The sequence below is a fragment of the Glandiceps talaboti genome, chromosome 14 (assembly GCF_964340395.1).
Source record: "Glandiceps talaboti chromosome 14, keGlaTala1.1, whole genome shotgun sequence".
NCBI lineage: Eukaryota > Metazoa > Hemichordata > Enteropneusta > Spengelidae > Glandiceps > Glandiceps talaboti.
The window spans coordinates 9,918,111-9,936,849 of NC_135562.1; the positions used below are offsets into that span (position 1 = coordinate 9,918,111).

The following is an 18,739-nucleotide window of genomic DNA, read 5'->3' on the forward strand; positions in this document are numbered from 1 at the left end:
ATGTTTTACAAGTGTACAAAGTTATGCAGACAAACAAAAACGGGACTAATTTTTCACATCAAGGGTCACATCATTTTTACGCCAACGCAAGCACTTTTTTATACCAGCATACATGTTGAAACATGTTATTAAAAGTTTACCAAAATAGCTTTACATGCATCACTGTTCTAAAACTGGTCCCAAACAATACTGCTATCTCATTCTTGTTTGGCCACTGTGCTGGGACGAAGGGGAGAAAGATGAAATGTTGCTAGGCAACAATTTGTTGCGTGGCAACTGAACTAACCTGGAAGTGAAGGATGATGGTCCAAATGAGTCCGAGAGTGAGCTTAGGGTTACCATCGACTATGTCATCATTACGAATGTTGACAAGTTTGATCTGAAATTCAAAATAAAGAAAGGTCACAAAAGTAAATTCAAATTGTAAAAAAAAAATAGAGTAATCTTAAAAATTTTCATTGAAAAATATTCGGGAAAACACATAAACAATTTTTTATTAAAAATAAAGCAAAATAATACTAAGCAAATTCATAGAAAGAACATTATGTTGTTTCTGTAAGGGTGATGCTGATTGGTTCATGGCTAATTTTTCCTTTTGGCATAGCCAATAAGAATCTGTGATACTCCTTACCTTTTTGTACCGAAGAAAGTCCAGGGCATTCTGTACATTTTGTAGTCGATGAAACCGAAGCCGTCCTCTTTCTCTTGGCTGATTGAAACAAAAAAAGTATAAACAAAAATAATTATGCATCATGTTACCAAAAAATTTCGGTACATAACAAATTTCTGTTAATCAAATAATTGTATGCAATGACTATTTAGTAAAATACGTACATCGACTTTAATTGTTCCCTTTTTGTGTTTGAGGTGTTCTTAGCTGTAAAAATTGTGTGAATTCCGTGCAAATGAACTACAGTTTCACTTTCTTTCTTCAATGTGACTTATTTTTGAGAACATTTCTTGTTCACATTATCTAACTTTGAGATGATTTGGGGAACCATCAGAAATATGATATGTAGACTGGTTACAGTGCCCTCTATTGATGACTTTCATATTGTATCAAATTACAATGCTACATCCAGGACAACATTTGTACAAATTATGAATAAAACTTCTCTTTACCAAAATTGTAGAAAATAATTATTTTTTTCATAATATAGAAATTGCATTTGCCAATAAACTGAATATAGCAATATTAACTTACGATGATTTCTTGTGATAGCACTTCCAGTAAAGACACCAAGTTATGTCCATCTCGTAAATCTTCATAGAGATCGGTTATCTGTTTACGAGCCTGTAATAATCAAAACAGTACAAGACATTAGACACTTAACATCAATACTTTTCAACAACAATGTAACATCCATTCATTCAGTTAATTTGTGTATGCCTAGCCTCACATGGACACCAAGTGTATTATCTGTATGTGTAATACAGGGTGCAGATCTGGACAGAACTTTAATTCCATCCTAGATTACCAAATCTAAAATGAAATCCATGTGTTGATATATTTGAAACCATTTCACATCCTTATACTGGTAAGTACAGTATACATCATTTCATGAAAGTTGTAGGGTGGATTCCACATTATGATAAATGTGATTTGCCAATATGGTCCAATCTGGACTGTAGCTACGTTGTAATGTAATTGTAAATGTACATAACAGTACATTCGTATATCTTAGACTGTTACATTCAGTCCTGAGTGAGAGGCACTCCAATACAATACACTGGTGTAGAGCTCCACTCAAAACTGTATCTTACAGTCAATGTACATCTTTGGATGTACACCAAAACATGACAAAAGGTGTAGCGTCACTCAAGACTGTACTTAACACTGTCATAGTCTCTGTACATCTTGAACACAGACTGAAACATACAAACAAACACTGTAGAGCATCACTGAGACTATATTTGACAATCTCTGTACAGACTCAAACAATATACAACCAAGCAGTCTGACATATGAGGCTAGTCTGTGGTACACTTGAATTTCACAAACTTTATTCTGTAGTAAATAGTTGGAATGAAGTTTGTGACAATCAAAGTGCATCAGTCAATTCTTTGCATAAAAGTAGTACCGAACTCCTTACCAAACAACCCGCTATATCTAGGTACCCAATTCCTTAATAACAAACACCCCACTATATATCAATCACCATTACTGAAACCAATATTTCATGCACAGACATTGCATTTTTTGCTGACATGAAATGAATATGGATATGAAATGACAGTTTTCTGATTGTTTTGAATTTTGTCTCTGGTTACTGATTGGACATTCTTAAATTTGTCTTTGATTTGATTGGATGATCTGTGTCACAAAAAATATAGGGTTTTTTTCACAGGTTTATATTTTGATTGGACAATGAGAACTGTCATGCAGATGGTTGATGATTGGTAGATCAGTTTGATTCTTGATTGGCCAATCTATATAAATATGAATGACAAGATCTGATTTGATTTGATTTGATTTGATTGGCTAAAACTAAAAGGACAATAAACAATGTCATGCAGTGATTGGTGATTGCTAGATTGCTTAATCCTGATTGGCCAATGACTGACAAACTTTGATTTGATTGGCTACAGGACTATATGTGTCATGCAGACGATATGTGGTTGACAGTTGAAATTATATACATGTACATATGTTGGTAATGTCAATGATGGTGCAGTGTTCTGTGATAAACCAATGGAACTACATGATAGACAGAGATATGTGCTATCATTGACTATGTGTGCCCATCAGGACTGTGATTGGTCGGTGAGTTATTCAGGTCAACCCTGTTTGGCTGCTTTGTGATATGGAACATGTTACATGATTGGTCAACATAGAGAACATTAATTGGAATGGTGTATGTGCAGTCTTGATGGATAATGATAAGTTTCAAAATGTCAGTTTGGTCAGTTGACATCTGATGAAAAATGGAAAATTGACTTTTGATGGATTTAGTCTGGGCAATGATTATACAGGACACACAGGTGTGCTATGGGTAGTAACACTATCCTAACAAATCAGCATCATCATCTGCCATGGCAACAGTAACCTAGCAACATGATATACCATGGCAATGGTAACCTAGCGAAATGATATACCATGGCAAGAGTAGCAGATGATTTGCCATGGCAATAATAACCTGGCAAGGTGATAAACCATGGCAATGGTAACCTAGCAAAATGATATACCATGGCAACAGTAACATAGCAACATGATGATGACTTGATGCAGTGCAGATGTTAGGAAAGCAGCATTGATCAGCCTGTTAGTTCATACAATGGGGAATCTTGGTACACGCAAAATAAGCAGTATACGCAAGGCTACAGTTAACACTACAACGTGCACAGATAATTAGCCTAAATACTGTCATCATACCTCGTCATGCTTCCAGTGCTGCGGCAATTTAAAGAAAGGTGATACAGAAATGAATTAGTTCTCTCTTTTTTTTGATAGAAGAATTGACATGTATAAAAGAGAAGAGGTGATCTAGAACCAAAAACTGTCTTTCCTGTTCAGTGTTTTTCAGTGAGTTGAATGACAGCTTTCTACGGAAAAATGGGATTGGCCAGGAGAGGCTTTGAGTTTGGAGTTGACTATATGGTCACTCAGAAATCGTTGTCAGCGATAAGGTGGGGGGGGGGGGGGTGTAGGTACAATTTACAAAGATACATGCAGCAGTTGTAAATGAACTTTCTTTCCTCTTGGTACTTCTTTCACTTTTGTTCTTATTTTCCAATTTTTTTTCTGATAATCTGAGATACGCCATTTCTGGGCACACTTAGACTTTACCTAAGAGAGGGCTGACAAGGGCACGCCAACATGCCATGTTAATGTCATATAGTCTTTATTTCTAAGTGTGTTCAGACAAATTCAAGATATGGTTCTCATAATGATACAAAAAGAAAGAGATAGGAGTCTTTTGGTGTTACTGTATCACAATATCTGTGTCATGGTGCACCTGGACGAAACTAGTGGTCAAATTTCATTTGGAAAGACAGAATCGTTTCTAGACCATTGTATAATGAAGGAGACAGAACATAGGTGACTTTTTTTTTCAAACAACACACAGAGAAAGGAGAAAGCAGATTTGACAAACAAGAAAGGGAGAGAGGGAGAGAGAAGTTTTAGCATAGAAATCATTTTGTGAGAAAGCAAGATCATCAATAACATTTTTATAAAGACAAACACAGCAATCAAAACAACATTATTAATACAAAATATCCACAATCTTATCATCATTATATTCAAATGAAACTGCTTTGTGCAGTAAAGTTGTCATCAAATATAATATATGCATACACATGTCTGCATAAATGTAAAAAAAATAAAAGTTTTGTATCGTGGACAGCCCAGGTATATGTATAGTCTAAATACATGTAGTATGATTGCTACCCCTGGTATCAAATCATCTCTGATCTAAGAGACTTGAGATTCAAATGTCACAGATATCACTGGACTAGTCCAGGTAATTGAAGAATGTAGATAAAACATGCAAAGCTGTAGAGCAACAATTTCAGTAGCATTATTTTAGAAAGTTTATTGAATAAAATTGTAAGTCAAAAATAACAAGGGTTAACCAGTCACAAAAATACAACAAATCCTGAAATACTTCAAGTTGCTATGATTATTTGTATTGCACTCAAAAAAACTACAAGTTGGGAAAAACAGGAATCAGCTCAAATTTCAATTCTTACTTTATGACACAAACTAGTCTAGTTCTTATACGATATCGTTACCAGTTGGCATCCAGACTAGACACAAATATACTCCACACCTACGCACAATTTACAAATATAACTTCTAGTTCATCAAACAGTGGGACAAACACTGGCCATAAATTTCAAGTACAATCTTGTGTATATCTAGTAGCTACTACTTGTTAAATATTACCATTTTGATATTACAGGTAATAAAATCCTTCTATACAAATAAGTAAATGAGTTAAAGTAGGAGTGATGAAGTAAACAGTTAAAGTAATTTAAAATGGGGGCATGAGAAAGGTCGTCTAGGGTCTCTCCCTTTCTCAATCTGATTTCAATCACCTGATATCATACATAGAGGTCAATACACTTTGCCAGGTACTTGATGGCCCATATACATATAATAAACACCAGACAAAATAAACGGGGGTTCATAATTTATATCATACTACTAAATTTGAAGAGAGTATACCGGTACATAATTTGTCTACTCATGTAAGTCGTATGTTTGTTTGTTTGTTTGTTTGTTTGTTTGTTTGTTTGTTTGTTTGTTTGTTTGTTTGTTTGTTTGCACATACTAAATTGTCCTGTCCTTATATTGGTAATAAAGACAAACAGGTGCCCCCATATCTGTCACGTGGTAGTCATTCTCGCAAAACCAGAACTGACATTATTTCCCCGACCCTGCAAACTGTGAAATATTAACAATGTCCTAAAAAGAGGCTGTGGTGTCCAACAATGATGGGTAGTGGGCCTGTATCCATGTACAGTTAGTTATTCATGAGTTTAAAATGATATTTCATTTACCCACGCATATTTAATTATTTGTTTGTTTGTTTGTTTGTTTGTAACACGGTTCCTGTATGTTTACAGTAATCATTTCAACTGATATTTTTGTTGGTATGATTTATGAAAGCAGATATTTTTCAGCATTTCATGAAGAAGTAAGTAAAACCTGCTGGAGTTCCCCGCCAAATTTACAAGGGGTTCTGCTAAACTTCTAGACTATCTACTCTCTTGTACCAAGGTTCATTGGGGAAAATACTTTTACCGTACAAATTCATCTGGCACCAGATGAAATGAAGAGAACATTCATTTGAAATATTTCCCAGTATATTGTACCAAGGTCTGCCACAATGGTGGAAATGAAATACCATTTAGTTTCTTTTGTATTCACTGTACAACATATGTGGTCATCCTACAAACCAGCAAAACTTGTCACCTCACAAAAATATCTACTGTAACCCTTCCAACCTCAATTTTCACACAAAATTTCAATATTTTTCATTTTCACACTCATAGTGACAAAAATTATAATTTATACGCTGATTACAAATGTATAATAATTAATCATTTAGAATATCAGTAATACTAACATCAAAATGATTTTGGTAATGTAAATTAAAATGCTTACACGTATCAAATTAGGTCATACTATGACTATCAAGTGAGCATTTCTTGAATAAATACATATAAAAACTTACTTCCTTACGTACTTTCCAAATTCATGAATAAACACAAATTCCTCGAACTACTAAAAACAGTTCAGAGAAACATTAACGCTGAATAATTAAATCATTACGTGATCAAGGTTCGCAGCAGATGGATCAAAACATCGCATTCATTTCCAATTTACCGTTCCAAAGTAACTATATTGTCTGTCCTACTAAAAAATTACACATTTTTTGTTGATAATTTTTTCGAAATTATCGTACTTTCTATTCCTTCATACTTATCATTTACATTTAGTACATCGCTCCAAAACTTGATCATGTATTACCGTGGTAACATTTTTATTGTTTTCATTTTCAAAATAATTTGTTTATCTTATGTATCTTTTAATAACTGGTGTTGTCAAAAAAATGAACATAGAGCATATATATGAAATGTAGTTCCATATCTTGAAAATTTTTTAAAAATAATTTGATTTTTTTCATTTTTGTTGTATGTCATAGACTCACAATTGGTGTAATATTACATAATTTCATCAAATTTTTCATAACTTTGTAAAAATCAGACATTTTGTATCACCTTGCGGTATCTCACTACAATAAATATTTGTGATAACTTTTCAAAATCATTTCAAATTTTGTTTTCACATTGTGTGTCACTGATACAGAATTGAATACTGAATTTTATCAAATAAATGAAATTTTTGTAACTTTTTTTCAAAATCATGACATTTTGTATAGTCTAGCGTTATCACAATGTCACCTTATGTGTGGTCATCCATCAATTATCAATCCATGTATGCTTACATCTGTTATCTGATATACCATATCAGTTACGTAATCTGAGCTCCCCATGTCATTTCGTAAGAGTCAAACACTTTAATCTCACATTTTTTAATGCATTTTTAACTTGAAAACTTTACACGTTCAATATATTTTGTATTTTTCTTACACGCAGTTCTAATCATTTCATTCGTAGATGGAAACCTTTACTGCTGGTGGTAGTAAATATTTGGTCTGTGTGTTTGTTTGTTTGTTGGGTTGATCATTTACACAAATTGTAGTCTGCTACTCAGCTAAGTCTTGTGCAAATAGTCATGTTAAAGTCAACAAAAAAAGGCACAGACATCTGAATTTTTTTTCAAAACTTTTCACTTTAAAACTGTTCATGGTACAAGTTTGAAGTCATTTTATCTTTCATTCCATGAACCTGTGACAGTGTCGCAATCCAGACAAAAAATTGTTGTTAGGACAGTGGCTAGTTGGTCAGGACAGTGGGTATTTAGTTGTGTTGGTTCCCTGGCTGATTAGTTGTTTGTTTTGTCGGAGTGATGGTGATAGGATTAGTGGTTGGGGTGGGTGAAACGATAGGCAAATTGGCAGGAAAAGAATCAAAATACTCGTTTACGGTCACCATTTCAGCTTCTTTCACTGACACCATGGACAGTACATGTATCTATAAATAGTAACAATTGTATGAATGTACAAAATGTAATTTGTAAATAATAAGAGGTCGCAACAAAAAAGGATAGACAGACAACACGACTGTTAAATTTTCTTTTGGAAAAAATATAAAATTCTTCAAAAAATCTATGAAAACAAATAAGCTTGATCTTACCCGCCATGATTTCTTCCATAAATATGGCAAAACATAATACATATTCTGTGCCGGATGCCATATGTTCGATAAAATACCCGCCATATCAATGCACTTACGGATATGGATCAAGTACACAAGCCATTTCAGTGTAAATGTCTAAAAAAATTGATAAATTTGGCACAAAATTGTGCTGTAAATGTTTTAAAAAACTGTACACTGAGGTCAAAACAAGCAAGCCGTCCACGTTTCACATGGTCCTGGTTGATTTGTATATATACACACAGTAAGAAATCTAGATAGTTTGCTGTGTACTACTGGCATGCAGTCTATGTAATATTGTCTCGGCAAACAGCTGTTTCCCCTTTTAGAGAGAAAGATATGGTCGGAGAAGTGAAAGTTCAAAGCATTCAGACAGCCAGTAATCCTTCTAAATAACAACTGGGTACATGTTTCACTTTCAGGAGTTACGTTATCTACCACCATAATTCATTCTGGCACAGCCTATTTCTAGTCTGATGTTAAACAATATGGCTGATTACTGTTTATAACCTTGCACGTGTAGGAGCAGGTGACCTTACAAGACCTGCTGATAAAGTAGCCCTCCCACACACATACACACAAACACAGCACTAAGCTAAAACCTGCAAAGCTTGGTATTTCCTCAAGATAAACTACAATCACGTCGACAAACATAATCTTATTATCCCACGCATTCTTTTTTTTTCCCACAGCTCAATATTTTACTAGAACAATTCGTCAACATGTTGAAACATTCACATCATTTTGTGCCTCTGAATTCCTAATCTTACACCCCTTTTAATTTCATAGCTGACCTGTACTAATAGGTTGACATTCCTTTCTTTAATTTTGATTACTGTCAGAAATCTGTCACATCAACCAACCAACCAGTACTTTCACTTGAACAGCGCCACCATGAGGCCAAGTTTTAAAATGTACCTAACTGCACAGCAGTCATATGAAAAAGTCAAATACCACATTTTTGGGTCATAACATAAAAAATGTAAGAATATCACTGAGTTGTTTTATGCTTCACTACACACACAGTCAGGTACTAAGACATACACAGAGCAACTGAAGTATTGATGATGTCACAAAAATTCACTCAACATCTACATGTGTTTTGTGTATCTCAGTACTATGTGTGTGCTATAGTATTGTGTCACTCAGTGGAGATATCCAGTCAGCTTTGACAATGATCTCATATCCAATTATTTCTAATGTTGCCTTGCTCATAAAAAAAATGTGTGTCCCCAAAAAAGTGTTCATACTGTTTGGCAAACTCTGCATTTAAAGAGTGATTTTACATATAGCAAATAGAACAACAAATTCATGTCACCAGACACAAAGAGTGTCTCCTTCACGTTTTTACTAGCATCTAAAAATATCCTCAGGCTACTGTATTCTTAGTGTCGTCACCAAACAGAAGAAAAGACTCTTTCAAGAAAAAAAGCAAAAGCTAGGGCTCTGAAAAATAACAACAGTGTCAAAATAAGGTGACAATAGAGAACTTGCAAACCTGCCATGTTGAATGTTGCATCATGGGAATTGTGTCAAAATAAGGCGACAATTACAACTAGATTACACTTTGTACACCCAAAACAACAGACATCTCATATTCTACAAATTCTCTCTTTTACAAAGTCTGGATCATAAATTATTCCTATCAACACAATGTACTCATTTCCTTTGGTCATTCAACACTTCTCTTCTTACAAATTGACACAACAACCATGTATTACCGTGGTAACCCAATCCTTCTCATTTCATACAATACAAGGTGGTTTTTTTCATCAACTCCATCGATAGAGGTCAACCCGGGTCAACAACTTGGAAAGTACCTTTTTGTTGTCAGGTACAATGAACTGTGAAATTAAACTCTGTGGTAGGCCTACAGGACGTGTCTGGAGTGATGGTTAAATTTACACAGATGTTTATTTACAACTCTGCTTGTTGTATGTTTGACTGTAATTGTTCAAATCAAGTACATGTTCATAAAATAAAGTAATTCTCTTTTGGTGTCACTTGAGAACTGGGAGTTTCCCTTCAGGAGTTTTTTATCCAGAATCGTTTGAGTTATAACTAACTTTATTTTCTATGGGTTGTTTTCTGTTACATTTCACCAACATACTTTGATGTGACTTGTTGCAATGGAAAGTTGACAGGCTATCTTTAGTGTGTGATACTATCTGACTCGTCGTACATAAAGTTTCAAACTTGCAAAACACCGGGGGTTCTGCTTTTTATGTTTGATCATTTCATAAATTTGATTTTCCTGGAATTTCCTTGAATAATTTGAACTGCACCAAAACTTTAAAGGAGTGGTTTGAAATTCAAGGACTTTTTTAAGATTTGTATAAACCCTGAAGTATATAAATCTAGGCCATGGACCCTTGCAAGATACCCCTGACACTGACTGGCACTGTAACATCTCACCAGCTGACACTAACGCCTCACCTGCTGACACGAACACCTCACCTGCATGCGTTAGCAACTGGCTGGAAGGGATAATGCCTGCACCAAGCCAATGTTACCAGGCAAGCTCAGTGTTAACACAAGGCTGGTACTAACACCTGAGCAACATGAGTTACATGTAGCAGCTGGAAGGATTTAGTGCCTGCACCAGCCTAAAGTTAACACCAGACTAGCTCAGTGCTAATACCATGCGGGCAATAACATCTTGTGTTAGCAACTCACTGGATGGGTTAATGGATAATGTCTGAACCACCAGGCCTATGTATGTAATAGTTTAGCAAATCAGAAAGGGATCCTTGAGGTGTGCAAATACCATTAGTATAGATATAGATATAATTTTGTAGTATACCATTTCTACTTTTTTTCTCAGTTTTTACTTCACAGCAACAAACACAGTGACACAGTTACAGCTGCAACAGAGATATTCAAATTGACAAGAACTAAATACATAAACAGACAGACAGACAGACAGACAGACAGACAGACAGACAGACAGACAGACAGACAGACAGACAGACAGACAGACAGAGAGACAAATTGACAAGAGCTAAATATAAACCAACAGACAGAGATATTCAAATTGACAAGAACTAGATACATAACACTACCTGTACAACTACCACTACATAATGATTAATGGTGTTTTGACAGGGTGACTGTACTTTACAAATTTATGACTTACCTCTCAACTTTGAGACTACAACAATTCATTGTTTTTAAAATTTTGATATCTACTCGCTAGTGGAATGTCTTGGTTTTTTTATGTTCAGAAATTGCATTTTCAGAGTCAAAATGCTTAGCACTTCCAAAATGCAGAAATTAAAAAAGAACAATAAAATCTATAGTCTGTAAGATACAGAAATTCATGCCATGCTATCAGCCTGATACACAGTGATAGGGCTGAACAACACGACGTATCTTAGGAGCGATCACACAATGTCACACAAGTTCAATATAAAGTGAACTTCGTTCATCTGGCGTCAATGCAATTGTTGAACTTCATTTTCGCATTTCTAACCAAATTTCGACCAACAATTTTCACTCCTTCAATGATAACAGCTTCTGTATTTACTACTGAGATGTTGATAAGTTCATAAAAATAGTAGATATGTACAGGTGCATGTATATAATGCACAAAGTAATGATCTTGAACTTACAAGAACTCAGATTTGCATATTGGCCCAGTTCAGTTTAAGGTTAAAAGTTAAGTATAAAACAAAGTTGCCTGGTCGAACTAAAACAAAATTTGGTCTTGAGCAAATGAAGAAAAGTTGCAATCATTATGATTCCACCAATAAGATAGCACAAATACAACAACCTAGGACTGAATCGTGGGCCTTTATCTGATCTACAGTATGTATTAGCATAGTAAGAAAACTGCCTGTCATCCCTAGGCTGCCATCTTAAGAATTAATTTGATGCTGGAACAAATGTGTTGTCCAAATGTCTCTTACAACTACAACACTGATACAGGTTATGTAAAGACTTTCTAAATTCTAGCCATAGTTTCTGGTAATGTTAGTTTAGTATTATCTGTGCATCGAATCTCAAGATATACCTCGTTACGGGTGAAGATGTGATTCAACACCATGTGCAGTATCTATCTAGACTACATGCATGGTACTGTGGATTTATTTATTTGTGTGCCCCAAACTATGTTCAATTATAGATTGTGGGCTAAAGTACGAAAATGTTCCGATAACAGTTCACTGACTGTCGAGTGGATGTTCACTTCCTGGTTGATGATCAGGTCGGTCAAATCTGCTCTACACTTTCATTAGGACTAAAATTTCCTTGCGTCACTTTGTGCAGTTTTCTGAGAATTGTGAACTGAAATAGCAACTCTCCAAGACTTTTAAGTGTGTGTGTGTGTGTGTGTGGGACTGTATGTTGTAGGCCGTACTATGAAAGTTTATCACGCAACGTGGGAAATGACGCCTGAAAACACTGCTTTATTGCTTGTTGGTCATTATTCGTATTAAGTCAAGCTACTGTAATTGTTGTGATACATCAAATGAGCCATAATACATGTACTACAACTGTTTGTCTGTGAAATTACCAGGGTCCAGAAAAATACCTAGCTAACTTTAATGTAAGCTATAAAACACTTTTTATCATGTTGAGGATACAGTAGGAGGGGTAAGGGGGAGGGAATGTGATGAAAGTGTGTTAAACCGGATTAGAGAATAGAAGGGAAAAGAAGAGGAGAAATTGGACTTGAGGTGCCGTGAGGTGAGATGAAGTAATGTGAGATAAGGTGAGGGGAGGGGAGGGGAGGGGAGGGGAAGGGAGCCAGTGAAACGGGAAAGAAATTATATGAAATAAGATAACATGATAAGGTGTGGTGAGATGAGGTACAGTGAGATAAGGTGAGGAGAGATGGGGAGGGGAAAGAAGTGAAATGGTGAAGGAGAGGTGGGATGAGGTATCATGAAGTGAGGTGGGATGAAGCAAAGGGAGAGGAAGGGAAGGGAAGGGAAGGAAAGGAAGGTCAGAGGAAGGGGCAGGGTCAGGTGAGAAGAGGGGAGGAGAGGTGAGGTGAGGTGATGAGGGAGGGGAGGGGAGATAAGGTAAGGCAAGGCAAGGCAAAGTAAGGCAAGGCAAGGCAAGGTAAGGTGAGGTGAGGTGAGGTCTGCAGAATAGAAGGGTCATCAGAAATCAAGATAGGAGAAAGGTAATAAAAAAGAAAAGAAGAAAAAGTAAAGATGCGGTACTAGAGATGGGAAGGAGGTGTGACCAAATTATGAAACATTCAAGTGAACTGATTGAAACCATTCATTTATTTTATATGCACAAAGACACCACATTAATAGAAATATACTGTTTGTCATTGCTACATGCTTGCGTAATTAGAAATGAAACAGCTGTGGAAAAATATTTTGAAAAAACTTTCAAAGCAGGAAGCCAGACTGAAGTCTGTCTCGTGCCAAGAAAGTGGGCAGACAACAGGCTTAGAATAATAGGTGTTTGCGTCATTATATGATGCTAAATATCACTGAGTCATCTTCCTGGCCACTGCCAGCCCTGACTCCTGTCTGACCTTTCTATCACTATCTCCAATGACCTTTCATCTGCAAATGACATTTCACCTGGCTACCTAGCCACCTCTAATGTACAAAGACCAAAAAGGACCACAAAATTTTGTACATTATTGGGCTGAGATGACGTGTGATTCAGAAATAAGGAACATCACCTTGGCAGGAATGCGGCATGTCAAAGATCAAGAGCCTGACTCCACAAAATCTGTACACCCGGTATAATACTAGACCTAGATTTCTTGTTCTATTTCGGTTAATAACTCTGGCACTTTTCCAGGTACATCAGACATGTCCCCCAGGGTACACCTGAGGTGGCAGTTACTCCCATGTATATAGCTTATTTTGCAATGACAGGCTATATTTAGCAGTTGATTTGTGATGGTTTTAGAACCCAAGCATAGGAAAGGGAATATCAGGAGTGAAATTTGCACTCTTTCATACATTTTGAGTTTTTGCTATGGTTTTAGAACCCTAGCACTGCAGTAGAGAGAGGGAAAATTGGGGTGAACTTAACATTGTTTTCTGCAGTTTGACTTTTTGCTATGGTTTTAGAACCCTAGTAAAACTAATAGAGAAGAGGAAATCTGGGCAAACATGCAATGTTTCCAGTATTCAGTGTGGTTTTTCTGGCTGTTTCAGAAACCTAATAAAAGAGAGAGGAGAATCTTGTAAAATTTGTACTTTTTCCAGTAAATTCAGTGTCTTTGTGATGGTTTTACGACTGAAGTAACTGCGAGAGGAGATTCTTGTAAAACTTGCATTGTTTCAGACATACTGTTTTTGCTAAATTAAAGCGAGGAGAAAATCTTGTAACATTTGTATTTGTTTTCAGTACATTCAATGTTTGTTGTGAGACATTTCACGATTTTCACCATTTTTTTTTCTCTCGAAGACATAAAAAAAAAGTTTAGGGTCGGTGTGAAAAACTAGATGGGGTCGGGTAACCAGAACCAAAGAACTTTTTTTTATTAGGCCTACAGGGACAGAAGTCTGATTTCACTTTCTAGCAGCCTAAATATCAGATTAAAGCCATAAACTTAATTATAATTTCATAAAACAATCACTACTTCAGCATCAAAAAATAATTACAGTCTGCACAAGATACAGACATTGATTCAAATTTCATGAAATTTATATCAACTCCGGATACGATCCTACGGCCAGTGACAAAATAAGTTTTAATTTTTCAGAAAAAAAACATAATAACTGAAGGATCAGATTTAAATAAAGAGAAAAAATTATCCGAATCTCGTTACAAACAAGTCTTATTTTTCACTTAAATAATCGTAATGATGAAAACTCATCTCTAATGTGAAATGATGGCCACTTATACAACAGATCAATCTTTTGTATCCTGGCAACCGTGTTCTCACTTTACAAATTGAGCGTTTGTACCTAGTACATTAGGAGTTCTCAGTTTCTCTTTAGTATTATGGGGCTTATTTGAATACAATTAAGGTAGCTGAAACAGGTTAATACAGGACAAGTTATCTAACTATTTGAAGAGTTCAGAAAAAGGAGTGTCTATGATCTGAATGCTTCATTGACCAATGTGTTTCATAAGACCACAATATGTTTTATTGTTAAGGGACACACAGGTATGATAGTAAAATCTACCTGCATTCCCAACATATTTTACCGGAGTTCTCCCACCCCACCCCCATCCCAACTCCATTATCAAAATTATCATACATGATACAGCAATCTATATGTAAGTTATACGAGATACCCCACCTCCTCTGTTACAAAGTTTCTAATAATTTCTAATAAGCCATAACATTGTTCTAATAATGAAGATCTTTACAGCTTCGGCAAAATTTCTTTCACTTTTATATAAAGAGAGTTCCTTTTGTGATATGCTTTCAAAAAGTCTTCTTCTTTTTTTTTGTTCCTTTTTATTTGTAGTCCGGGATCTCAATACAATGAATAAAAACCCTGGAGATGCCTTTATGATGTTAGTGGGCTTACCTTTGAAAAATTGTATTCACAAAACTGGTCTTGTCAATTCACCCACACTGTCTAACACTGAACTGTTCATATTTTAGCAATAAAATGGCTGTTAGTTTAATACAATGCAGTACTGTCCATGCAATCATTCGGGTTTATACAATTTTCGAATAACATGTATTTAAAAACAAAACATAGTACAAATACTTTGGAACGGTAAATTGGAAACAAATGCAACATTTTGATCCTTCTACTACGGCCCTTGATCACCCAATGATTTAATTTATTCAGCGGTGATGTCTCTCTTTGAACAATATATTTTCCACTTATATTTCACTTTTGAAGTTTGTATCTTCATTTTAACACTGGAATGCCATGGTACAGACAAGTGCATATTTATGTAGTAACTCATGAACTTAACTTGACCTTTATAGTGATTTTGAAAAGATGAGGGTGCCCTCTATGGCCAAAAGTGGAGAACCCATAGCCACTAACTGAGAAACTGATGACTGAATGAGTGTGAGAAAATTGTAACTTTTAAAGTCAGTGTTTGTCTGTTGAAAGAACACTTTAACAAGATTTTCATGAATTTCAAAAAGCCAGATACAGCAAACATGTCGTGGCTTATATAATATTACATTATTATATATTATCATAGTAATTAATAGAAATAGAGTTTGAACCTGTCCAAACACAGCAGGAAGTGTTCCATAGTTCTTAAAAAAGTGACAAGTTTGAACATCGGCCTTCATGAGGCAACTACTCACACCTTAATACTGTTTCTACCCCTAAATCTGTTAACAGTAGCAAAAGCTAACTGTTGCTTATCAATTACTGCAGAACACCTTCAAAATAATCAAACACCTCACCCCTACATTACCAGCAACTGCACGAACATTTTTAATTTTTCAAATTTTACAAAAATATTCAAAAAATTTACAAAAAGTTGAAACTTGTAAAGTCATGACACATCAAGATAACTGTACAAACAATTTTAACAACTTAAACTTCTAAATATTTTAGTAATGACATACAAGAAAGTGAAGGAATCGGTGTAAAGTTTTATGAGACACCTGTGCTATAGTGTTAGCATCATTTTTGGGGGGTAAATTACACTACACCTGATGAATGGACATATGTAAATTGCATCGTCCTCGTCAATCCAACCCTTTCTGTATTTATTTTGCACACCTGTGTCTCCTTACCGTGAAATATCTGTCCTACAACAACTTTGTTCCAACTATTGTTGGTGAGCAGACAGTATAAAAAAAATACCAACAGGGGGTACAAACTCTTGGTTAAATCTTGGCAGTTTTCCAAAATGTGCAGACTACATTTGTAAGTTAGACTACGGACGCTGATGCACAAACGTTGATGAAAACAATTTGGAAAGTTCTGTCATTATCTGCAGGTCAGATCTCACAACAAAGTTTACTCACAGTGCAGGAATTAACAGCCATAACACGAGTTTGTGAACTTAAAAAAAAAAATCACTAAAAGTTTATTGTATTTGTAGAACTTTTTATGTCCCTGGGTTTAATCTGTTGTGACGTCTGGAACTAAAATTACATTTTCAAGTATATTGTACGTGTACGTGTACTGTGAGTCCGTGCATCTTTCATGTTTTACTCTCTCTTTTTTTTCATGTTCTTTATTTTTTTAAATTTCAAAGTATGTTTCATACCATATCATAAATCTGATCTTTGTATTTCATATTTGCCTACTGCCAAGATTACAGAAATCAAGACAGCGCAACAGCTCTTTGCTAAAAAGTTGAACTGGTTATGCAAATTCTGTAACCTTGTATTAAAGTCAAGTAGAATGACGTTTAGGTAATTCTTCATATTGTACCAGTCTTTTTGTGAAATTTTTGGTCCAAAAATTATGATTTGGAAAGAATTTTCTCAGTAACCGGGTTATTCTAAAACTCTGGTGAAAGTACTGTATTTAACCATAATGACGTAAGTACTTCATCATCCCACCCACAAGAAAACCGCCCACTCAAGCTTTGATCACAAAAACCTGACCTCTGACTTCTCCGAGCAAAATCTATTTTCACGTCATCATGAATAGCATACTCTTTCTTTGGCCCAACCCTTGCATTAAATCCCATCCCCATTAAGTCATTTTCTTTATATGCTAAACACCTACACACGTTGACCTCGTTTGACTTAAGAAAATCGGCTAAAGAGGAGTTAATGAGCTTGAAAAGTAATCTTTTAAGATCATTTTGACACTGTTCAGTCCCGGAGATGACCTTGTTGACAATGATCGTCTTTTCTCTTGTTCGTCAATGATGTTTTTGACTGTCTAGGTATCTCTATTGTCTCCTTCCAATTTGCTGTTACGTAGTTCGTACCAATACTGCACCGTACCAATACTGCACCGTACCAATACTGCACTACACCATACTGCACCGTACCAATACTGCATTATACCAATACTGCACTACATTTAGCTTCAGACTACTCACTTTTCATTTTCAAAAATAATGATTAGTATACAACTACTAACTTTTAGGTTTCCCCAACCCTGTTCAAATTTCCCCCTCTCTGTTACTAGCTTTGCCCCTCTCTGTTATCAAATTTCCCCCTCTCTGTTACCAGCTTTGCCCCTCTCTGTTTTAAAATTTCACCCCTCTATTAACAGGTATCCCCTTCTCTATGAAAAGGTCATTTCAGAGCCAGGAACAGCCCACAAAAAAAACACTTCTAAGTGCATTAGTTAGTCCCTCTGAGACCTACAGAGCATAGGTGATTTGTCTGAGTTTAACTGGCATCATAGATTTTGGAATATACTCCAAAAAATTTTGAGAAGATTTGGTTATTCGTACCAATAAATCCACATTAACCTTTTTCTCCACCCTCTCTAGTGAAGCTTCCTGTCATGTCCTTTTCATAAACTGCTGTTTTTATACTTGCATATCACACGATAACATCTACATCAACAAGTTGTTTACACAACGCAACTTTATTTTGACTAAAAACAGACATTTACATGTAGACTAGGCAAAATTGCATGAAAACGTGACTTCAGTCCCTGTAAACATTTGTTCGCAAGGACATTGTTAGGTCAATCTCTCTCACTCAGTTCTAACCAATGATAAATCAAAAGGTATATGAAAGTCTTCTTGGTGCAATTTTGAAAAACCGAAAAAAAAACTAAAGCAAGTCAAGGCACACAAAAAAGAAGTTTCTGGTCAGGACACTCTGTCTAAAATGGTGCGACGATGCAAAACTTTTTTTCTTTATTCTCAAGAACCTGTCACTCACTCTACTATCTATGGCAGTTACTGTTCTTTTTATTTAGTACTTTTAGAGCAAGTATGTATGTGGGGCAGATGTTATTTGCTTGTTCATGATTGGCTCGGCAGTTGTCTTAACTGAAGTAAGGATGGTCATTTTTTGTGAAAACCCATTTCTCTCCAAAGGCCTCGGCAGAATTAACCCTAAACTGACCAGACAAGATACCAAAAAGTCTGTAATGTGGAAATATTCACTTTATCAAATATT

At 35.5% G+C, this 18,739-nt stretch overlaps 1 protein-coding gene across 13 annotated transcripts in view; it reads right to left on the reverse strand.

The window, feature by feature from the left end:
- The window catches only part of LOC144445939 (uncharacterized), a 287,770-nt gene that overhangs the window by 226,577 nt on the left and 42,454 nt on the right, over positions 1-18,739 (reverse strand). For 11 of the 13 annotated variants that reach the window (XM_078135585.1, XM_078135584.1, XM_078135589.1 and 8 more), the window contains exons 3-6: positions 3,374-3,391; positions 1,205-1,294; positions 632-709; positions 287-379 (exon numbers count right to left, since the gene is read on the reverse strand). In XM_078135585.1, the coding sequence (XP_077991711.1) occupies positions 287-379; positions 632-709; positions 1,205-1,294; positions 3,374-3,391 (279 nt within the window). The remainder of the gene's footprint in view (positions 1-286; positions 380-631; positions 710-1,204; positions 1,295-3,373; positions 3,392-18,739) is intronic. The other 2 variants (XM_078135586.1, XM_078135593.1) reach the window with 1 other exon arrangement.